The 21,107-nt window shown below is 37.9% G+C and overlaps 1 protein-coding gene across 6 annotated transcripts in view; it reads left to right on the forward strand.

Moving 5' to 3' along the window:
* Positions 1-9,183, forward strand: part of sorbs3 (sorbin and SH3 domain containing 3) — a 275,634-nt gene extending 266,451 nt beyond the window's left edge. For all 6 annotated transcript variants that reach the window (XM_039769617.1, XM_039769613.1, XM_039769616.1 and 3 more), the window contains one exon: positions 6,465-9,183. In XM_039769617.1, the coding sequence (XP_039625551.1) occupies positions 6,465-6,526 (62 nt within the window). In that variant the 3' untranslated portion in view covers positions 6,527-9,183. The remainder of the gene's footprint in view (positions 1-6,464) is intronic.
* The last annotated feature ends 11,924 nt before the right edge of the window (positions 9,184-21,107 follow it).

Consider the following 21,107-nt stretch of genomic DNA (forward strand, 5'->3'; position numbering starts at 1 on the left):
AATTGTGTGAAAAAATTCCAAGATATTAGTAGATGGCCTCCTCCTCAAAGCCTTCTTTTAGGATGTCCAATAATCCTTGGGGCTGTCATTCATACAAAAATTCAAACAGGGAGAAGACCGTGGAGGCCTGGGGAACTCCCCAGTAGGCAAATAATACAAGGGGTTATAACTGGTCCCAGTTCCTCCTATCCTCGCTGTCCACCTTATGAAACATCTGTTTGTGAGTCTGGTTGAATCTCTCTACCAAGCCGTCAGTTGGGGAAAGATAATCAAGGTCTTTAGACACTTTATTTTGAGTAATTTGGCCACTACCTTGAACATTTCTGAAATAAAAGGCAACCCCTAGTCCATTAGGATTACCTTAGGGATGCTGACTCTGGCAAAGACCCCAACTAATTCTCATGCGATAGTTTTTAAATTGGTTGAGCACATAGGAACAGCCTCCAGGAATCTGGTAGCATAATCAATGAGAACCAAAATACTGTATATTTGTGTCCTTTTGCTGAGGGTTCAAGTGGTCCTACCAGGTCTACCTTGATACTCTCAAAGGGGATGTCAATTAAGGGAAGGGGGACAAGGGGATCTTAGTCCCTCCCGGGAATTTGTCGCAAACTTCTACCGTGGCCAATGATGCCGAGTAGCTGTTCTTTTAGGTGTCAATATCATCATTCTCTGGAGCTCTGGTCTAGTCCTGGTGGAAGGTAAGCCATACTTTGGTTCTGGATTCAGACCCCACCACTTGCACCTTGAGCCGCTGGAGTGCAATGCAATGTTTGTCAAAATGGTGTTTAGGTTCTGCTCCTCCAGCATGCTGAGGCAGTGATCCTGCTGACTATGCTACTGTGAAAGAAGCACAAAAGACAAAGAAAAGGGTTTGGGGTTCCACTTCATATATTAATAATGGAGTCTCGAAATGACGCAATGAGTACAAGGTAGTCTCAAATGACTGAGTCCAAGACAGGACTAACTGGGGAAGGCTAGTGGCTGTCATTATAGACAGTGGGAAGGAAGAGAAGGGTCCAATGGGGAACAGGCAGAAATGAGGTCAGTAGGAGATAGAAGTGGAACATAGTTGAGGTTTAAGTGGTCTTTCCTTCTGATGATCTACAGAGGAGGGAGAAGAGATATAAGTGCACTTTGTTAACCCCTGACCCGACGTTTTTTTCCTTAGTTAAGCCCACTGACTGCCTCCCATGCACATGTGTGTGACACTGTACAAAGGAAGTTGTTCCAGAATCTGTATATTTCCAAATCTAATACAAGCATGTACATTCCTAATGCTCAGTTGGGGAGTCCCACTTTGCTACTGAGACTTGGAGCCCATGTTCATCCAATGTTTTTATTGGTGAAATAGTCAAGGTGTAACCAATATAATTGATGCCTGCAGGTCCAAAAATTGTGTACTGGGGATCTTTCTGAATTCTCAGAACATCTTATTCCTTGCTCTGGAGAGACTGAGAAACATTCTTTATTTGGACAGTATGTCTTTGCCTGTAAGTCAAAGAGCTTTGGAATTGACTTTTTCAACTGACAGACATGAGCAGCTTATTTCCAGATGTTTTCAGAAATTTCTTTTGATCAAAATATGATATGCCTGTGGAATCAGAATATTGATGATTGAACTCTGCTAGTAAAGGACAAGGCTAGTTTTTTTTTATTCCTAAAGAATAGAATACAATTTAATAAAAAAAATAGATGCGAGATAGATTTTAATCTACTCTTTTTTGTCTTAAGCATCTTTCACATGTGCAGGAATTTACTTGTAAATTTACAGATTAAGGGGAATGTCTGAATAAAGCCAGAGTCAACTATCATCTAAAGACATTTCCAGATCTTGTATAATTTTTAAGAATTTCTTATATTGCTTAAGCCTGCTCAAAGTCTTAAACTTGCTGTTTAGAGCAAGTAAAAAGCTATGAAGGCTATCTGAAAAACATGGGTCATGTTGATGAGAGTAAATCAGGGAGTCTTTGTTGATGGTGTACATAAGTGCACTAGAGCCTGTGTAGTGCAGACTGAGCCTTTGGGCAATTTTTGGAAACAGTAAAAATGCTGTAGATATATTGGTTTTAAATTTAGCATCCATGGTATTTTTGAAGGGTGTCTTTGTGATTCAAGATTTTCATTCTGAAAAAAGCACATGACTCTTGCTACTGTTTCCTTTCTTATCTAAAAACAAACCCTGAGACATTTTAGTTACAGACCTTCTGCATGCTTTTCAATTTTCTTATCTAGGACTATAATATTTAAACACTATCAGCTCACCATTTAATTCTTATATATGTCATCTTTGTAAATTCCTTTTATAATTAGCCCAGGAATTTACAAGATTATATGTATGATCTCCAACTCTTATGTATGTTACTACTATGACCCACAAACATATGACAAAATTAAACTGAGTTCTAAAATTATTGTATTATTCAGAAAATCAGGCAGGGGCAAATAGTTTTTCCATGTACTAGGGCAGAGCCAAAAGAGCTGCTTGGAATGGTAGTTTTTTCTGCATGTGTCTCCATTTGTGTTAGTCCCTGTCATTTAGCATATATGACATTCGGCATTATGTCATGCTAAAAATAATAGTAACTAATTTTCTAACCTGCTTAGCCCTGAACAGGATTGTGGGGGGGTCTACTGGACCCTATCCCAGCTAGCAAAGTCCATCACATGGCAAACACACTACACACACATACATACACACACCAGCCACACACTAGGGACAATTTAGGATTACCTATTCACCCAGCCTTCATGTCTTTGGACTGTGGGAGGAAAATGGAGCACCTGAAGAAAATCCATGCAGATACAGGGAGAACAAACAAACCTCACACAAGGAGGACCCGGGGTGAAAACCCTGGTCTCCTTAATGTGAGGCAGCAGCACTACCACTTTATGCTACAAATAATACTTGAAATAAATAAATAAATAAATAAATAGTCTGACCTTGCCATTTTGGAACAGTGTTTATTCTTTCTGCTGCACCTGTTCAGTGTGATCTGGTTCAAATCCTGGCCCAGACAGTGAAGTCTGCATGCTCTGCCCCTATCTGCAAGGGTTTTACTCCAAGTGTAACAGTTCACCTCCCACATCCATAAACATATCTCTCTTATCATAAAAAAAAATCCTGGGTTGAGACAAGACTTTTTTCAAGAGATTTTTTCAAGTCCCACAAGACGAGACTTTGGCCATGAGACTTTTTTAAAGTCACACCCTCCTTTCAACCATATTCAAACACGCTCACGGTACACTCACCTCTCATTCGTGTGAATGCTTTTGACAGGCACAGTTCCTGCTCTTTCAGCACTTATAAATTTTAAGTTCACAATGTAAAGAAGACATGTTATGTCCAAGTCTTATTGAAGAATTTCATCACGAAGAGTTATCAACAGAAAAAATAAGTACACAGCCAATCCTAGCACAGAGAAGCGATGAAGTCAAATGAATTTACGCATAAAATGTTGATCAGTTACACAGCAAATTGGTTAAATGCGTATCAATAGACTATGCTGAAACAGTTGGTGGTGATCATGCGGAAGATGAAAACATCAACTTACAAGATACCGAAGAATATCTACTGTTTAACACCATCTGGTCTTCCTTTGTACGAATTACTGTAGAAAGGCGAATGTATCCAAGAAAGGTAATGTAGTACATCTTCTGCAAATAACATTAGACAACAAAAGATATCTTGATATGCCATTCGTATTAAAATGTTAACATTTTCCTGTTAGAATAACTTTTGCAAAGATAATTAACAAAGCTCAAAGCCAAACATTCAAAAAGTCGTTTTATTTAATAGAGAGAAAGAAACAAAATTTAATCATGGGCAGTTATACGTCGCGTTGTCACGATGAAAGTCCAAACACAGAATCAAAATTCAATGTGATATTGACGAAAAGTTAATTAAAAAAATTGTTTCTACTGAGGTTTTCCAGAAAAAGTGTAAGTTTAAAAAGTATTTGTGTGTTAATTCCAAAGTCAAGCAGAACAAAATTGTGTTACTAAATGAATAACTCTAATGCAACATGAAACATAATTTACTTTCAACTTTTTTCAACTACTTTTTAATACGCTTAATTACTCACTGTGATGTAAAATAGTTCTCTTATGCATATGTAACAATTCCCATGAAAATAACAATCTGTTTAAATTGTACATCTGCATCCTCATACGGAAACTGCATACGAGAACTGCAAAGAGGCTAGTGGGAAGCGCAGGCCAGGGGGTTGGCGAGCAAAGCAAGCAGGGGGCAAAGCCTCCTTGTGTGTAAAATAAAATTGGCAAGTCTAAAGTAGCTTGGTATGAGTGAGTGTGGGTATATGCATAAATGTACTGTGCAAAGGACTGGTTCTTTGTTTCCATTTACTGTTGCTAAAGAAGAGATAGGGCCCTTCTACAATTTGATTAGCCAGATTTAAATATGAATGAGTAGAGGTACTGCTTCCACTATCTAATGGCACTGATTTCAGAATGTATCTATGATATCCATAATCACAAATGTAAGAATTAATGAATGTCATAAAGGCAAGTTTGTGACAGAAATGTCAATAAATGTAAAGTATTATGTGCAATAAATAAAAAAAACACCTAATATAACTGTATAATGGCTCTCTTAAAATCTTATGAAGAGGACTTAGAATTTATAACAGACTTATCAAAGTTCACATATATACAGCGTATAGAATATATTAAGGGAGATAGTAGGATGTTAGGTTATATAACCCAATGTATGAATTACAAGTAAAGGGAGGCTATGCTTAGGCTATTTAACTAATTTGAGAGGCTTCATCTGAAACACTGCATGTAGATTTGAACCCCATATTATGAAAATAATCAGTAAAATCAATTCTGTTTATACCTCTTATTCACATCACCACAGAAAACAGTAGTACATTTTTTAAAATGTGATATGCTGCATATTTTCTGTAAGAAGACAGACCAATATGCCCTATCTGTTGTGAAATGGGGGTCCCCAAGCACTAAAGAGTTTCAAATCACTTCCAATAATGCCCACTAGAGGGGGATAGAATTGTGAAACTCTGGCTAATAATGAGGACAAACACTGAATCTTTATAAAAAATATTTTCCTCACCAAAGGATACCAATCACAATGGAGCTCCGTTGAGCACAATGGCAAAATGGAATTGCCTGTGACATGGAAACAATCCAAATCAAACAAGTCCAAATACCAGTTCCAAAATCAAGATCAAAAACCAGAACAAAAAATCCAAAAATCATCCATCCATCCAATTTCCAAACCGCTGAATCCGATCAGACATCCAAAAAATCATAATAAGCGCAAGTATACTCACCAGCTCCCTGGCACATTTGAACTAAACTGGCAGGTACTGTGAGAGACTGGTTTTAAAGGGCAGTGGGCAGTTCCTGGTGGGGATTGGCAGGTGGACCCACCTCTTTCATTGGACCACCCACAAAATACATGGACCATAGCAAAGGTAGCTTAAATACATAGACAAATCAGAAAATAAAGAAGGATACACAAAAACCCTGGCTGATACATCACACTTTAAATCCACATTATTGAGCTTTCTCAACAGGAAAATCTCACTACACAGAAATTCCCCAAGACACAATTAATTAGCAGCCACCCTTATCTGTTACTTAATTCCTGAAGAAGAGCTTGAGGATATGCATTCTAGAGATTTAATTTTTTTCTGTCTCCAATGCATCCTTAGGACTGTAGTTGCCAAGATTGTCATCATATTTGGCAAAGTGGGGATTGTACTACCAGAACACATTTGGTTGCTCAATAAATTGTGTGTATGTAACAGCAAATAAGTTTGGTGTCTTCTTGTTTCATTAGAGATCTTTATTTAAATACTAAATGACAGACAGACCTATGCAAAATTAAAGCTAAATTTAGTTTTGCAAATGCAATTTTGCGCAGATCATTTCACTCATTGTTAGTGATTAAACTGATTGTGAAGTATGAGGTTTGTGAAGAGTGTTAAGGAATAAAAAATTTCATTTTAAATCAACATTGAAAGGTGAGATGATTGAAGCATTTGAAATTTTGATTTAAGCTGAGGTGTCACCCGCTGCACTCGGGTTCCAATCCAGGTGGTTTGTCATGTGGTGGTTGCGGCAACATGCTATCAGCACATGCTTCCAACCCTTAGTATTATAGAATCAAGATCTAATTTTAAAATTAAAAAAACAAGGGAGCAGAGATGGAAGCTGCAGTAGTTAATGGGCTGTTTCACAAAGACATATACTCGTAGGATGTTTTTCACACAGAGATCCACAGATGAATGGAATGCATTACCAAGCAGTGTGATAGAAAGCAGTACTTTCACAACCTTCAAAATTTGGTCTGACCATCGTTTGAATAAGCTAGTTGAATAGCAGTTGACTAACTATGTTGGGCTGAATGTCCTTGTTCAAATGGTTATGTTGCTGCTTCTTGCTGCACAGATGCTAATCTTCAACTTTTCTTTTCTCAGGTGTGTCTGAAAGGACCCGGGCTTTTGGTACATTCCCAGGAAACTATCTCATGCCTGTTTGAGTAGAACTAGTTCCTTGAATGAAACTACTTGCATTGAGAGCATCAACACGTGGATGCCTTGTCTCTTCACCTCACCTTATGTCACACTACGAATTGAGAATGATTTTGGGGACCAACTCTGCTGACATCCTTCAACAGACATTTTTTAATTTCCATAAGACCATGGAAACTGTTAACATGGTGTGATTCAAACCTGGAAGAGAATGCAGGAGCAACTAGAACTATCCCTACAGAATGAGGCTGTTAGGTGATTTCCAAAAATCCAGGAGAAAAACACTATATACACTATAAGGCTGTCAAATCTCAATATTCTTTCTGATTTAAAAGGGCTTATAATTGGGACCAGTATGCACCACCTAAACTCTCTCTGCTACACTACTGTGGTATTACACAGGCGACAATATTTTGAGATGTGTTTCTTTGATTGCTATTTCCACAAGATATCATTGAGACTCGCCTTCTGGATATGAAGGTTTGGCAGTTTGTACTGGAGGTCCTGATCTTTCCATATAAATATTTTGAAAACAAAAACAACAAGGTGACTATTGGGAAGAATTATGGAAAAAGCAGCGGGCAAATTGTACCACTTTTGCTTGTGGGACACAAAAAGTTAAGAATAATGTCTGGTGGCTGATGACAGTTGTACCAGACAGATTTTAATTTCCTCATTTCTTACATCCTGTAGCTGCAGTCTTTTGCTTTGATGCTGATGGTGTACAGCAGTGATTACTGAGGATTCCGATGCCTTCTATGTCTCCTGCCACACCCATTACAGCCCTTCAATTGATTAAATGAAGGTAGAAGAACACAAACATGGAACTGTAAGGGCCTTTTATAATCAAAACCACAAAATTAGATGCATTGTGATGACTTTGTGCTTCTAAATATTGGAGGTATTGAAGAAAGAAGTTTGAAACTTAGACTCTGTGGGAGCAGCTGATTACAAAATTGTCACAATTTGGCAAAAATTGACATTTTGTGATGTTTCTATTTTTTCCCACTTCTCAGTTTATGAATGACTTTTTACTCTGTTATGTTTTGGTTAACCTGGGTATTTTCTGACCCCATTTTGCTGCTCACCTGCTAATATTCTCTACAATATTGTTAAATATTATCTTCCACTGTGCACGAAAGGTACTGTGATGCACTCCTCTCAGAACTTGCCATTGTATATGTACAGTATGCACAATGAGTTTTTGATCCATCTTTATGTTTCATTTACTACGTTACATCTGAAACTGTGATGACATGTCTTACAAGACACATCCAGCTGAATGGTACTTCACCTGTCCTGCACCTCAAAAACTATAAAGGACTATTCAAGCACCTGTCTTATGTCACATCCACATGTGATTGTCACTGTGCTACCCTTTGTTTAACTGCTCCCTTACAATTTTATAATTCCATCCATAAGATAACTTACTGAAGTTAAACTACTATTGCAGGTGTCACCTTCAAGTGGCGAGCACTGTACTACATTCTGCTTTTTCATGAATCTACTTTCTGACCCACAACTCGCCCACGGTTTCTAGCCCTATGCAGCTCTCCATCTTCTTGAATCATTCCTACGCTCTCCTGCTATGGTTAGGGTGATATGCTTCTGTAGATTAAAAATTCAAAACACTTGCTTTGTTTAAGTACCCCTGCCATCCTGGTCCACTCGGAGATCTCAGTGTTACTGTTTTATAAACTATAGCAAGGCAGTACTCAAAATCCTGATTGTAAATAATGCGTGAGGGCTTGCATGTGCAATGCCTGCCCTCCAGCCAAATGTACTTACTTTGGAGCACACTTTTTTAAGGTTTTCCTCTCTCTTAATCTGGATTCCTTTAAGCCACTTTTTTGCTTATTACTGCATCTGATGTGCAGGCCAAATTTACCGAGGTCAAGTGGAAGCTTTTTTGAGGACAAACACGAAGTCTTAGTAGAAATCAAAACTAAATTGGAGACCTCTAGACCCTCAACAATAAGAAGTCATTAAGACTTTGCAGTGCTCCATGTCATATTGATGGGACATCTAGTGGAGGGTTGCTTACTTCATAAGGATTAGGACAAGCAACAAGGAATTCTTAACAACAATTTTCATGTATGATAACTTACACTTTAAAGAAGGTATTTGGTTTTCTTTACTGTGGATTCTGCATCTTTTTGGACATTGTTTAAAGGAAAACCAGCAAGATAAGAAAGGAGATCAAAGTTCATGGCATCTATGCCTAAGGTTAAAGGCTCACTAGTAATTCTTCAGCTTGCTCTTCTTTCAAAAATTTCAGAAATGGCACTGAGGTTGCAATGGCTGTAAGCATACATAAGTACACACTAACTGAAATATATGTGTGTGTATTAAAATGTACACATGTGAATATACATACATGTACAAAATATAGATATATATAGATAAATATATATACACACACATACAGCTCCATGCAAAAGTCTGGACACCCTTCCTATTTACACATTTTATTCTCATTAGATGTAAAAAATAGTAAATACAATAGCAAACTCATTAAAACAATGGTCTTTTTAATGAAAATGTTAATGTACAGTAATGATTTATTTGAACTGTAAAAATGTAAAAATTATTTTCTTTTAAATATTACACCTGAGGGAAAATTAACACTGGCAAGTGATAAAATACAAAAGAACCATGAATGAAATCTGCAGACTACACAGATTTATTCCCTTTCTCCCTGTGGTGGGATAGCTTGTCTTCTTGCCTTCAACAAAGCACCTTTATGTCTACCTCTCTCATTCGTAACCCTGGCCTCTTTCTCCTACCAGTGAGCCTGAACTCCACCTCTTCTTCCAACTACAGACTGAATGGATTCCACCAGAAAGATGGCTTTAAACACCTTTGTATGGCTACATCTGAGCTAATCTCTGAAATGACATCTGGAGACATGGGGAAGCCTGCTTTGGCTGTTCATAAAGTACACCAATATATGCCTGAACAAGCCCTTGATACCACTGCAACACTGAGCCTCAGTAGTCATAAAATATTAATGTCTCTAGGACTTCCGTCCTGCTTCCTGTTATCTTGAGTTCATGGCTTGGTGGCACTTTTGAGTCGTACTACAGGCATTTAGGTTACAATAAAATGAGTGTCATCCTTGTAGTTTTCCATATCTTCATCCTGGAAAGGACAACTTAATCCTTAGAAGGTCTACTTGATATATAGAGTACTACAAACCCACAGGCTCATTCTTTTGCTTTGATGTCCTAAGGAAAATTGTGCAGAGACACTCCTTGCCCTTTTAGGGCTGACTACACCCTGGCGACACCTTCTGTCTCACATTGGCATTTATAGACGTACGCAGTCCTGTTGCCACTGTAAATTTTCCTGTTTCTTTTTGGCGCATGCACCTCTACTAAATTTGTGCTGATCAAGTTTCTCTCCACAGTGGAGTAAAATTTAAATACAAATACTCTATATAGGTGTGTATATACACAGTATGTATAATTTCTTTCAGAAGATTATATAAATATATACAGTACAAACACACACACACACACAGAGTATATATATATATATATATATATATATATATATATATATATATATATATATATATATATATATCATATATAACTATATATATATGAAGGGAGAGGGGGAACATTTCACTTTGAACTGTGTTACTTCAACTTAAATTAATAAAAAACACAACATTAAATGATTGAATTGTGTGCTAATTGTGTCTAAAAACAAAGCTCACTCAAAGACCATCACAGAATAACCAAAAAGCTACTTCCTGACCTTGATTTTATGCTGTCTTGACACTCACAGGGGTACCTTTCAGTATGGGGAACCAGGAGACCTGCTTGCTATGCTTTTCTTTTTAAGAGGGCATCAAACAACCCTACTGGATTAAAGAACTAATCTCAATAATGGTAATTTCTGGGTTTCCATAGATTTTTCCAGTGTCTCTGAAATTATTCATTAATGCCTAGAAAACAATGTCCCTTGCACTATATTGATCCACTGTTAACAGGTCTGGCAAAGTACATATCTGAATTGCTAAAGTAATTCCACATGAGTTTTTTATTTTTTATTTTATCTTGCAATTTCCAGTTTGATTTTTTTGGAACTGGCAAATGATTGTAACAACAAATGATAAACATAAGAAAAGAGCATGTTGTAAAAGGTTGCTGCCATGTACACCGTAGGTCTTCTTTGGTACTTGAAATCGTAACCTTGTGATTCACAGCCCTCTTAAAAAATAAAATGAGCAACTGAGCTAAGAAGAGCTGAATTAACCCAGGAGTCTACTTTAGCTCTTTACTCTTCTATTGTAACGGGCTCTCATCTTAACTCTGCTATGACTTGTTATGGCTAGTTCACAGAACATGCCTAGTTGTTCTTGTTTTAGTTTTTTTTTTTTTAATCACATAATTTGGGGCTTGATTCTCCTATCAGGTAGACCCACTTTGCTCCTTCATTATTTCTAAAGAGCTGTTCCATTGCATTTGGTCACAAATTCTTTACTGGCAAATCCACTACTTCCTTATTTAGCTCACACTTGTCTCTACTTTCTGTTGTCCTATTCAACAAAATATTCCTTTTAACTCCAAAAATACAAGGTCAAACTTAATAAATAAGCAATTTGTTCATTACAACTCTTTTAAGAGGTTGCTAGGGTGTAGAGGGCATAAAGGGGAATGTGAGAACAGAGAGTCAACAGGGATATATTTGACAAGAACTGCAGCCACCTTAAGCTCCCTGTGTCCAGCTTCAAAGAGATCACCACTCTTATTATAAAGAATAGACAGAGATTGAGATGAGGTTGTCTTCATTGCACACCTAGTGATAATGAAACTTGGGAGGGCAGTAGCTGGGTTCAACAGAGCAGCTAGGGCTTTGAAAATTTTGGACTTTGCATTAAATTTCAATCAAAATCAATTTTTCAACTGCAAATGAAAAAAACAATTCTTTTTTTATAAATATGACCTACTGTATAATTACTTGTTTGCAGATTTGATTGTCCTGTCTTATAATCCACACAAGAATAAGTTGAAAAGCCTGCAATGTAAAGTAAATGTAAAGAGTAAAATGCAAGTGCATCATCCTCGCATCTCCAAACCAACAGTTAAGAAAAGTTTTTTGATTGTCATTTAAAAAAAAAAAAACATTAAGATTGGTAAATCCATTTGGAGTGACCCCCTCTATGGTTCAACCATACTGTGCATCCATTATTGACTCCATTTATCCAATTCAGGATCATGGGTGTTAGAATGCACTCTAAAAAGGTAAGAGGAGAGGAAAAAGCTGAAATGAGAAGGCAAAATACACAGAAGAATAAATAAAGTTTATCTAATCTAATGTAATAAATCAGCATCTGAAACAAAATCACAAGTCAAAAGGAAGACTGACTCAAAAACACACAGAATCCCTAACTAAAGCTTTAACACACTAAACAATTAAAGCTGAATATATTTAGATAATACGTAAGCTTGGATGCTATGCATCTCCTACTGTCATTTGTGGGAAGATATACATGTGATAAATCTAAGATTCAATTTGTTTCATTCATGCACTTTGCTTAATTTTACAGTATTTCAACTTGTTTTTTAATTTTATAAATTTTTTGCTGTCGTTTTATGATTCCCTTCACATAGCCATGGCCATGTTGTTTACAGTGGATATGGTGGTTGTTAAACACAAGATCCACATGCCTTGTGATCTATGACATCATGGGAGCCAGGATATAACAGATGGTGGTGTATTGTGTCTTCTTACCTTTAAGCATCCAACAAAAAAAAAAAAAAAGAAATCAGCTGGGACCTGGCGCCCACCCTGTTAAAGCACTGGACACATGGTGGGAGTCAGTCCAGGATAGGGTGCCAGGCTTTTTCTGAGCACACTCTTGAATCCAATTTAGAGTAGTCAGTTAACCTAACCTTCATATACTAGTGGGAATCCTAAAAGCTTTTGGTTTCAAGAAAAAGTTCCAAGCACTGCCACAACGTGCTTAGCAGACCCTGCTCACATTGCATTCAGCACTTTAATAATTTTAATCCTGTAACTACTGTTTCATTGTTGTGGTGTGATGGAAAGAGAGAGATAGAGATAAAGAGAGAAAGAGAGTCTAGCATGTCATTTAAAGCGCATATTACAAAGTCGTCCAAAACATGTTTTTCCATCTTAAAAATATTAGGAAATTAAGGCTTTCTAAATAAACAGGATTGTGAGAAATTAATTCATGCATTTATCTCTAGTAGGATTGACATGGATTGCATGGCCGCAGAGCTTGGGATTCCTATGAGTGAACCTCAGTTCAGCCAGTGTTCCTGGTAGTATGTTTTCCTTGAGTTCACATGGGCAGTCTGCTTTCCCACCATATTGTAAAAATGTGCAAGTTAGTTTGATAGGTCACAAAAAATTGGTCTTTTGAGTGGAGGTGTACTTGTGGATTGTGTGTACTTGTGGGTATGCCAAGATAAAAAAACATTCAGCCTTGGTGATTGACTTACAGGCAAAAATGGTTTTCTTTGTCTTATTATTATTATTATTATTACTAATGTTATTAGGACTGTTTCTGGATTCAAAGTCTCTTGTACTGCAGTAATTCCACCCATGTATTATTGGACCCTCTTTATTTGTTCAGGGCATCAGAGGCTCTATCAGAAGAAAGACAAGAACCAACGTTAAACAAAGTGCCAGTCCATGGCAGGACACACACCCTCACACTGACTTACACAAGGAATTCCATGTGCTTTTGAAACCAGATTGCATACTAGTGTGTGTCAAAGACCCTGATAATCCTGCATCTGCGCAGTACAAACATAGCGGCCCCAAAAATATTGACTGAATTGATAAACCACTGCAATCTTTACAAATAGTCATCTAATATATTTAGTTCTCTTGTAAACTGTTACTGTGCACGTGAATGAGGATTCAGAATGTTTATCATTGGGATGGATAATCAGTTCTTATCAAGTAAAAAATACCTGATTGCCAAATATTGAATGGTATTTACATTGCTCCTATCTATTTCCAAGGGTCATTGCCTCTCTTGTGTAAATCCTAACTTGTAAAGTCCTGTGATTCCAGAGAGATATACAAAGGCTGTCAATAATGTGGGCACTCTCATGGAGCAATTGATTTCCTTCTGCAAGATTATGAAACACTAGGAAAAAGAATGTAAAAATGTAGACTAAATGAGTTTTTGATGCATTCAAACACAAAAGTTAGCTTCAGAGTACAGTGGTCTAGAACAGAAGAAAAAAAGGCAAGTTTATCACAATTATTTGGCCTCCAACTTGCAGGGAAAACTCAGGGGGTTGGTGGCAGGACTGGCACTCCAGCCACTGTAAAAAAACCTCACCTTGTTGCATTCCATTCGAACTAATGTGATGCCGAGGTTTCACCCATTCTATGCCTGTGCTTCGATCCTAACTTGGGATCCTGAGGTGGTTTATCGTGTAGTGAGTGTGGCAGCACACTGTATCAGTGCATGCTCCCAACCTCTCTCTCTCTCTCTAAGTATTTGTCAGATAACCTTCCAAACCTGAATTGGACTAAAAGGTTTAACAATTAAGTAATTAAAACCACTTATGAATTGATTAGTAAATGGGTGGACAAAAAGATGGAAGTTGATATCCTAGGTGGCACAATACTGTGTTAAAACAGTCTGCCCTCTTAGTTCCATTCATTTCCTGACCTGACTCTGCATTTGTGCAGTCTGCATGTAAACTGCCACTCTGCATTTTAGCTTAACTGGGAACTCTAAATTGTGCAGAAGCGAACAATGTGGGTTGTATATTGTAAGCATGTCCTGCAGTGGAATAGTATCCGATCCAGGTTTGTTTATTGCTTTGGGCTCAGAATGCTGCCATGAGAGATGATGACTCTCAGTGACCCTGTGGCAGGGAATCGAAAATCTGGTGAAACCCAAAGCAGATCTAGGGATGTGGAAAATCCACTGGGACAGTGACTGGGACTTAAAAATTGAACCCAAGTGCCCGTAACAGTGAGGCAGCTGTTTTAACCAAGAATTTTGTTCATTTTTTTAGACATACAAGACATTTAAACTTTAAAAGAAAGATCCACAATGGGCACACAGTGGATAGGCATTCATTTTGAAACCCGAACCTGGTCATTGTCCAGAGTTTGCTCCTTGTGTCTGTGTGGGGATTTCCTCACATTTGACCTGCAGGTCAGGTTATTATTACTCCAAATTGGCCTACTATGGGGGGAGAGTCATCCCTTCAATGGACTGGTATCCAATTCAGGTTTGCTTTCTTATTTTCAACTGAGAATGCTGGGCTAGAATTCAGTCCTTAATGACCCTGAATTGATTTATACAAGTTTGATAATGTTAAAACGATTATATTACAATATTACGATTCAGATGGACAGTGAAATGAGCTTCAAGACATAATATGTACATTTACATTTTCACTATGTTGTCAGTCTTGTGTGCAAAACTTTAATGGAAGGGAGTCAAATTTTATTCCTGATACTTTCTTAATTAGTAATAAATTACTGATGATAATGAAACACATTCTGCCCTAATTATTATTGACTTAGTCATTTGTTCTTTTTTTTTCTAAATAGGCAGCCAAACAACAGAGATACAAAGCAAGCCAACAGATGACCACCTAACTCAAGTGTCTCAAACGGTACTGGAGGCAACCACATTCATTGCAACCAGCCCTCTTTTTTTGCTGTTAATGAAACCTGTTATTCAATTCTATGGCTCTTTTGTGCTCTCATTCTCTTCCACCAGGCATTTCCTAAACTGTTCATTTTCTTTTTTTTGAGATTACCATTCAAATCTCCTGTGAACCAGATGAGATGAATATTACTCAGATCTTCACTTTTTTCATATAAAATTTATTGAGACAGATATTGTACAATAGATATTGTCAGAGGTGTAAATGGGATCAAGAGTTAGACTGATCAGCTGTTGATTTACATTGTATCTCAGTGTTTGGCTGCTGGTAAGAAAAAAGTGAAACAATTAAAAAGAAAGTCAATTAAAATCATGACAATATAGTATGTTCCACTAGCATTAGTACTTCATTAATACTGGAGACAGTGGTTGGCGGATTGAAAGTCTGCAGCCCTCAAGGAACTGAGTTTGACACCCCTCCTTTAATACGTTTTATATATGCAAGCATCTAGTTGTGAACATACACACATGCAAAATATCTAAATATTTCTTAATGGATCCAGACAGCAGGTTTGACAATGTTATGTTACACAGATGTAACACAGATGTAATAGCATCAGCAGCAGAAAAGGTGAGCTCCAGGGCCATGAGTAACGGAAGCTGCAATCAAAACTGTCTCTTTGTCTGTTCACATGCCCACCTGCTGCCAGATTTCTTTCAAGGTTGTTTAGAGGATTGGTTCTAATATTTTATGGCTCCTGTGTCTTGGGTTCACATTCTGCATTCAAATGCTATCCATACGGTATTTGCATTTTGTCCTCTCCTCTGTGTACAATTTTTTTTCTCCTACATCTCAAACAACATACTAGTTAGTTTAAATTGTGTTGGCTCTATTGCAGTTGTGAGTGAAAGTGCTGCTCCGTTTGAATTAAGTTAGTTTGGACATGATGATGAGTATCTTTATCATTTTATCCTTAAAAAATGCAAATGTTCTTTTTTCAGAGAGCTTTCTTTGATTGTTTAATAAGCAAGCATAAAAGTGTACTTAATGTAGAACAAACCATGCTGGGGCAGCATTAACAAAACTACAAAACTACACTGAGGGCAAGTTATGCAAAGTGAGAAGAATTCCAAGCAAAAGAGTTGATTTCCCTCCAGCACTGCTAACCTGCCATTTTCTGACTGAAGCATATCTGTGCTACCTCCACACTTGTCCTTCTCCTCTCAGGCTCTGTCATTTTCTCATCATTTATTCACCACTTAATGCATATTCCTTTATCCATCAGTGTTATCACTGCTCTGATGCCAGTATTGCCTTCTACCCTTTCTCCACATTCCACCTTCTTCCTTCCTTACACATACTGTATTTGGCTTGTGTCACTATATTATATGGTTGTGGTTGGGAGCATGCACTGATATAGCACATTTCCGCCATATTATATGCTGTCCAAAATTAAATTCCTCTTTCTCCTCCCAGTAATAACTAACTACTACATCTGTCCTTTGTTATTCTTATTTCTGTGCCTGTATTTATCAAGTGTCGCAGAGTAGGAAAACTGGTTCAAAATTCTCAAAGCGATGCAAATTTGGCCCTACTCTTAGCAGTAGTCATAAAAGAGTTTATCAGTTTTCCTTATTTAGGAAATTACTCCTAACTTCACCAAATTTAGGAGAACTCGTGAGCTGTCCTAACTCACTAGGAGCATCCAGAAGATGGTGTTCAGGCAAAGATAGGCATGCACATCCCAGGAAAGACTGAATGTTTTGGAAACACTGGACAACCATGAACTTGTACAAAGATATCCATCAGACAGTGATGGAATAATATTTGTAATATTATATTATTCTTTTACGTTATGTGATCGATCCATCTACACAGAGAAACCATATGCTGTCAGACAAAGTTAAAGTGCTTGACGACAGGGAAAAGGCAGGTTAGCAGTAGCAATGATTTGGGTATGTCACAACCAAGTATTGCTTGAATTTTGCAGCAAACTTTGAACACCCTTAAAACGGGTAAAGTAATAAATAATACATAGATTTATTCATTTCACTACCATTCCAGGTGAGGTAATGTTAAAGCGAGCTGCAATCAGGTGAATTAGCATGCACATAAATATCATTTCACCAAGTGTATATGTCAACTGCAAGTGATGTCACAGCATCAACACACAAATGGTCATAAATGCTGTCTCGTACTTGCCAGCATATCACCCTGAAGATAACCAAGGCTGGATGGGTGACTGACAATGAAATATAACACAGCTATACTGACTTCTGCATTCTGCAGACTCCTGGAACATTTGCTTTACGCCTTCAAGCCATGAAATTTCAAGAAGTCAGGTGGATGCTCCCAGGGCATTAGATAAATAAGACATGATCATGGAGAGAAAAGCACAGTGAGCAACTCTGAAAGATGAACAGGAACAGTGCAGAACACTGAACACAACTTCAGTAGCAGTGCAGGAATAACTGTGACTAGTTTCAGTAACTTACTTATAAGGTATGTCCTATGACCATAACAGCGGGAAAGTGATTCTACTGAAAGTATGACTGAGAATTATTCATTGTTAAATAAACACGCCCATTATCTGTCATTTGGTTTGTGTCCCTCAGTCTTTCCATCTGTGTTTGTTGCAATATTATTCATGATGAAGTGCCAATGACTATGTGCAGCTTAGCGCAATATCCAACTTTATTATGTTTTCTTTCCTCTTCTTCTCCTTTGATTATTATTATTTTTAACAATATCTTTGTGGTGAAGCCTCAGAGTTAGTATCAGAAAACTACAAAATATCACAATAAATGCCAATTATTGCTGCAAAGGGTGTCATCAAATCATGACATTATTCGTTCTCAGACATTGCCTCCTACTCCTCACTGGGAATAGGACTAGGACACTTCGTAACTTGTTCTTGTGTCCTATTCAGAGGTAGGACAAATTCTTATCTTTGTAAAACTTTGTAGTGCAATACCTAAAAGTAGTTCTGGGACGCATGATAAATATAGGCCCTGGTGCACTATTCTTATCATCTTTACATGTCTGAATTATATCCTTTCCCTTTGTACTTATTGTAGTCTTTTAGTTCAAGCAAACCAATATTTAGAACTGGCAGGAATGAAAAGTTTACAATTATAAAGTAAATTACTATGGATGATCTCAGCCATTAATTTAAAAAAATGAATCAATAAGAACATGGGGACCCAGTCAGAAACATGCTAAGGGCAAATGTCACTCATATGCTAGAAAGTTTTTCTTCATACAGAGAACTGTGGACATATTGAATAACTGGGCAAGAAACGTGTTAGAAAATACAACTGGGGGCTTTCACAACTTGTCTTTCTGTCATTTTGGAGAACCAGATGAATAGGACTAACATGCTGTTTTGGGCCTTCAAAATTGCTCTAATGTTCTAAAGTTTTTCTGTAACTCATATCTTCTCTTTAGCATGTGATCCTGAACTGAGTTGAAAATGGATGGGTGAATGGATCAAATCTCTAGCGTGGTCTAACCTGTTTTAAATCTTATGCAGGGCAGACATTGTAAGACTGATAAAAACAACAAAACAATTGACCCATCAAGCATAATGGAAAAGTGCTTACTTGTGGATCAATGTTCACTTAGGGTGTGACATCCTTCGACATGCTGAATGATCATCAATTGTTATTGGAGATTCCATCTGAAATTTTCAAAGAAGTCATGAAATTTAATAAAAAGGATAAGTTAAAGAACAATTAGGAGATCATTTAAAGTGGTCACATTATGCAGGCTTAGGCTTTTCAACTTCTGAATGCAATGTTCCAGTTTTCTGTAATTATGAAAATAAAACAGAAGTGATATAGATCAGTCTATTTTCAGTTTTGGTCTCACTGCTTATCTGAAATTTCTTGAAATTCTTGCTTGTTTCTAGTCTTTGTGTTTGTAATATCTTTCATACTTTCCTTTTATTCCAACAGTACTTCAGAATAATTCAGTTCATTGTCATGACACCTCTCCTGTATTCCACACCAATTTCTCCTACCTCCTTGCTTGCTCTTCTTGTTTATCTTGGCTCACATCCTACCCTCTTTCCTGTTACCTCTTCCTGGTAGTAGAAGCCGCAATCTCTTACTCTTCTTCAGTGGCTTGTAATCTTTATTTTGTTTCATTAGAGTCCAGATAGCAGACAGCTACAACTGAGTACAGTACATCAGCAGGCACTTCTTCATTAATTCCACACAGTTCTTATCAGAAATATGAGATTTAAGCCCACACTTTCTTATGCAATGGAATTGTGTCAACATACCATCCTAGAAGTGCACATATGATCTAAAAGCGTACTTCTCCTGGCTCCCAAAAAGCAGCAGGCTAATATGGATTGTATGAGTCACCCTGAGAGGGGTGTGTGTCAACCTATTAGTGACAATCACACACTGTGAATGTGTTTCAGGCCGCTAGTTATTCACTGGGGCATGAGGAAACTCTGTAACAATTTCCTAATTGCAGCAAGAAATTTTAACTTTATGGCCAACTTAAACTGATTAACCCTGTATTGCCTGCTCACTTGATTTCAGACGCAAGGAGAATTTTATTCTTTCTTGCAACCCTATTTCTGCCAATGTAACATATTGTTCTCAGAGTCATTCAAAAGACCATGTCAACTTCAAGAAACAAGCCAGGACAGGTTGCCAGGTCATGACAGGGCCCTATTACATGGGGTATTTTAAGATCACCTGTTTACGAAACATGCAGTCTTTGAGGATGTGGGAGTAAAACACATTTGGACAATGACAGTTTGTGGGATTTGAACCCATGATTTAATATTCATGAGGCAGGACACATTTTTATTTATTTTTTTAAAAAAGGCCCAAACCTAAATTGAACCAAATTATGTTGCATCTTCCCAGCACTAGAGAATAGGGTTTGAATCCTAGTTGGGATGCTTGTTTAGTTCATCAATAGGCAGAAGTATCAAGAGCCCCAGACAAAGTAATATCATTGTTCAGCATATTTGACATAGGTGGATGCCTCAAAATGCCAAGCAGACTCATGTTGGCGACATATGCGCTGGTCACAAAACCTGTATGACACAAGACATTTCTGGCACCATGGCTAGTGTTTCTTCCCTACAGCTCCAGTATCTTGAGTGTAAATCTCCACCCTGTCTCTGTCTAAGTGAGATCTGAATATTCTTAATGTGGAAAAAACTATCCATCCATGTTTCTTACATTTCCCAGAGATGTTCACCCTAGGTTGATTGACAACTCAAAATTGGCATGGTATGCCAAGTGTGGCTGTGTCTGTTTGTGCGCTCTGCAATGGACTGGCATCTCATCCATCATTGGTTATCAACTTCTGTTCAGTGTTAACTCATAAGCCTCTAATATATCTGTGATTTGAATTTGGAAAAAATAACATGGATGGATAGTTTGGTTGACAGGTCTCTGCAACATTGCATGGACATCGGGGACAGTGCCTCTGGATTGGCAGACCAGGGTGGTGTTCCCCCTCTTTAAGAAAGGGGACCGGAGAGTGTGTTCCAACTACAGAGGGATCACACTCCTCAGCCTCCCTGGAAAACTCTATTTGGGGTTTCTGGAGAGGAAGGTCCGTCGGACAGTTGAACCTCGGATTCAGGAAGAACAGTGTGGTTTTCGCCCTGGTCGTGGAACAGTGGACCAGCTCTACACCCTTAACAGAGTCCTGCAGGGTGCATGGGAGTTTTCTCAACCAGTCTACATGTGCTTTGTGGACTTGGAAAAGGTGTTCGACCGTGTTCCTCGGGGAATCCTGTGGGGAGTGCTCCAGGAGTATGGGGTACCGGACCACCTGATAAGGGCTGTTCAGTCCCTGTACAACCGGTGTCAGACCTTGGTCCGCATTGCCAGCAGTAAATCAAACCCATTTCCAGTGAGAGTTGGACTCCGCCAGGGCTGCCCTTTGTCACAGATTCTGTTCATAACTTTTATGAACAGAATTTCTAAGC

The sequence above is a fragment of the Polypterus senegalus genome, chromosome 11, assembly GCF_016835505.1.
Source record: "Polypterus senegalus isolate Bchr_013 chromosome 11, ASM1683550v1, whole genome shotgun sequence".
In the NCBI taxonomy this organism is placed as follows: Eukaryota; Metazoa; Chordata; class Cladistia; order Polypteriformes; family Polypteridae; genus Polypterus; species Polypterus senegalus.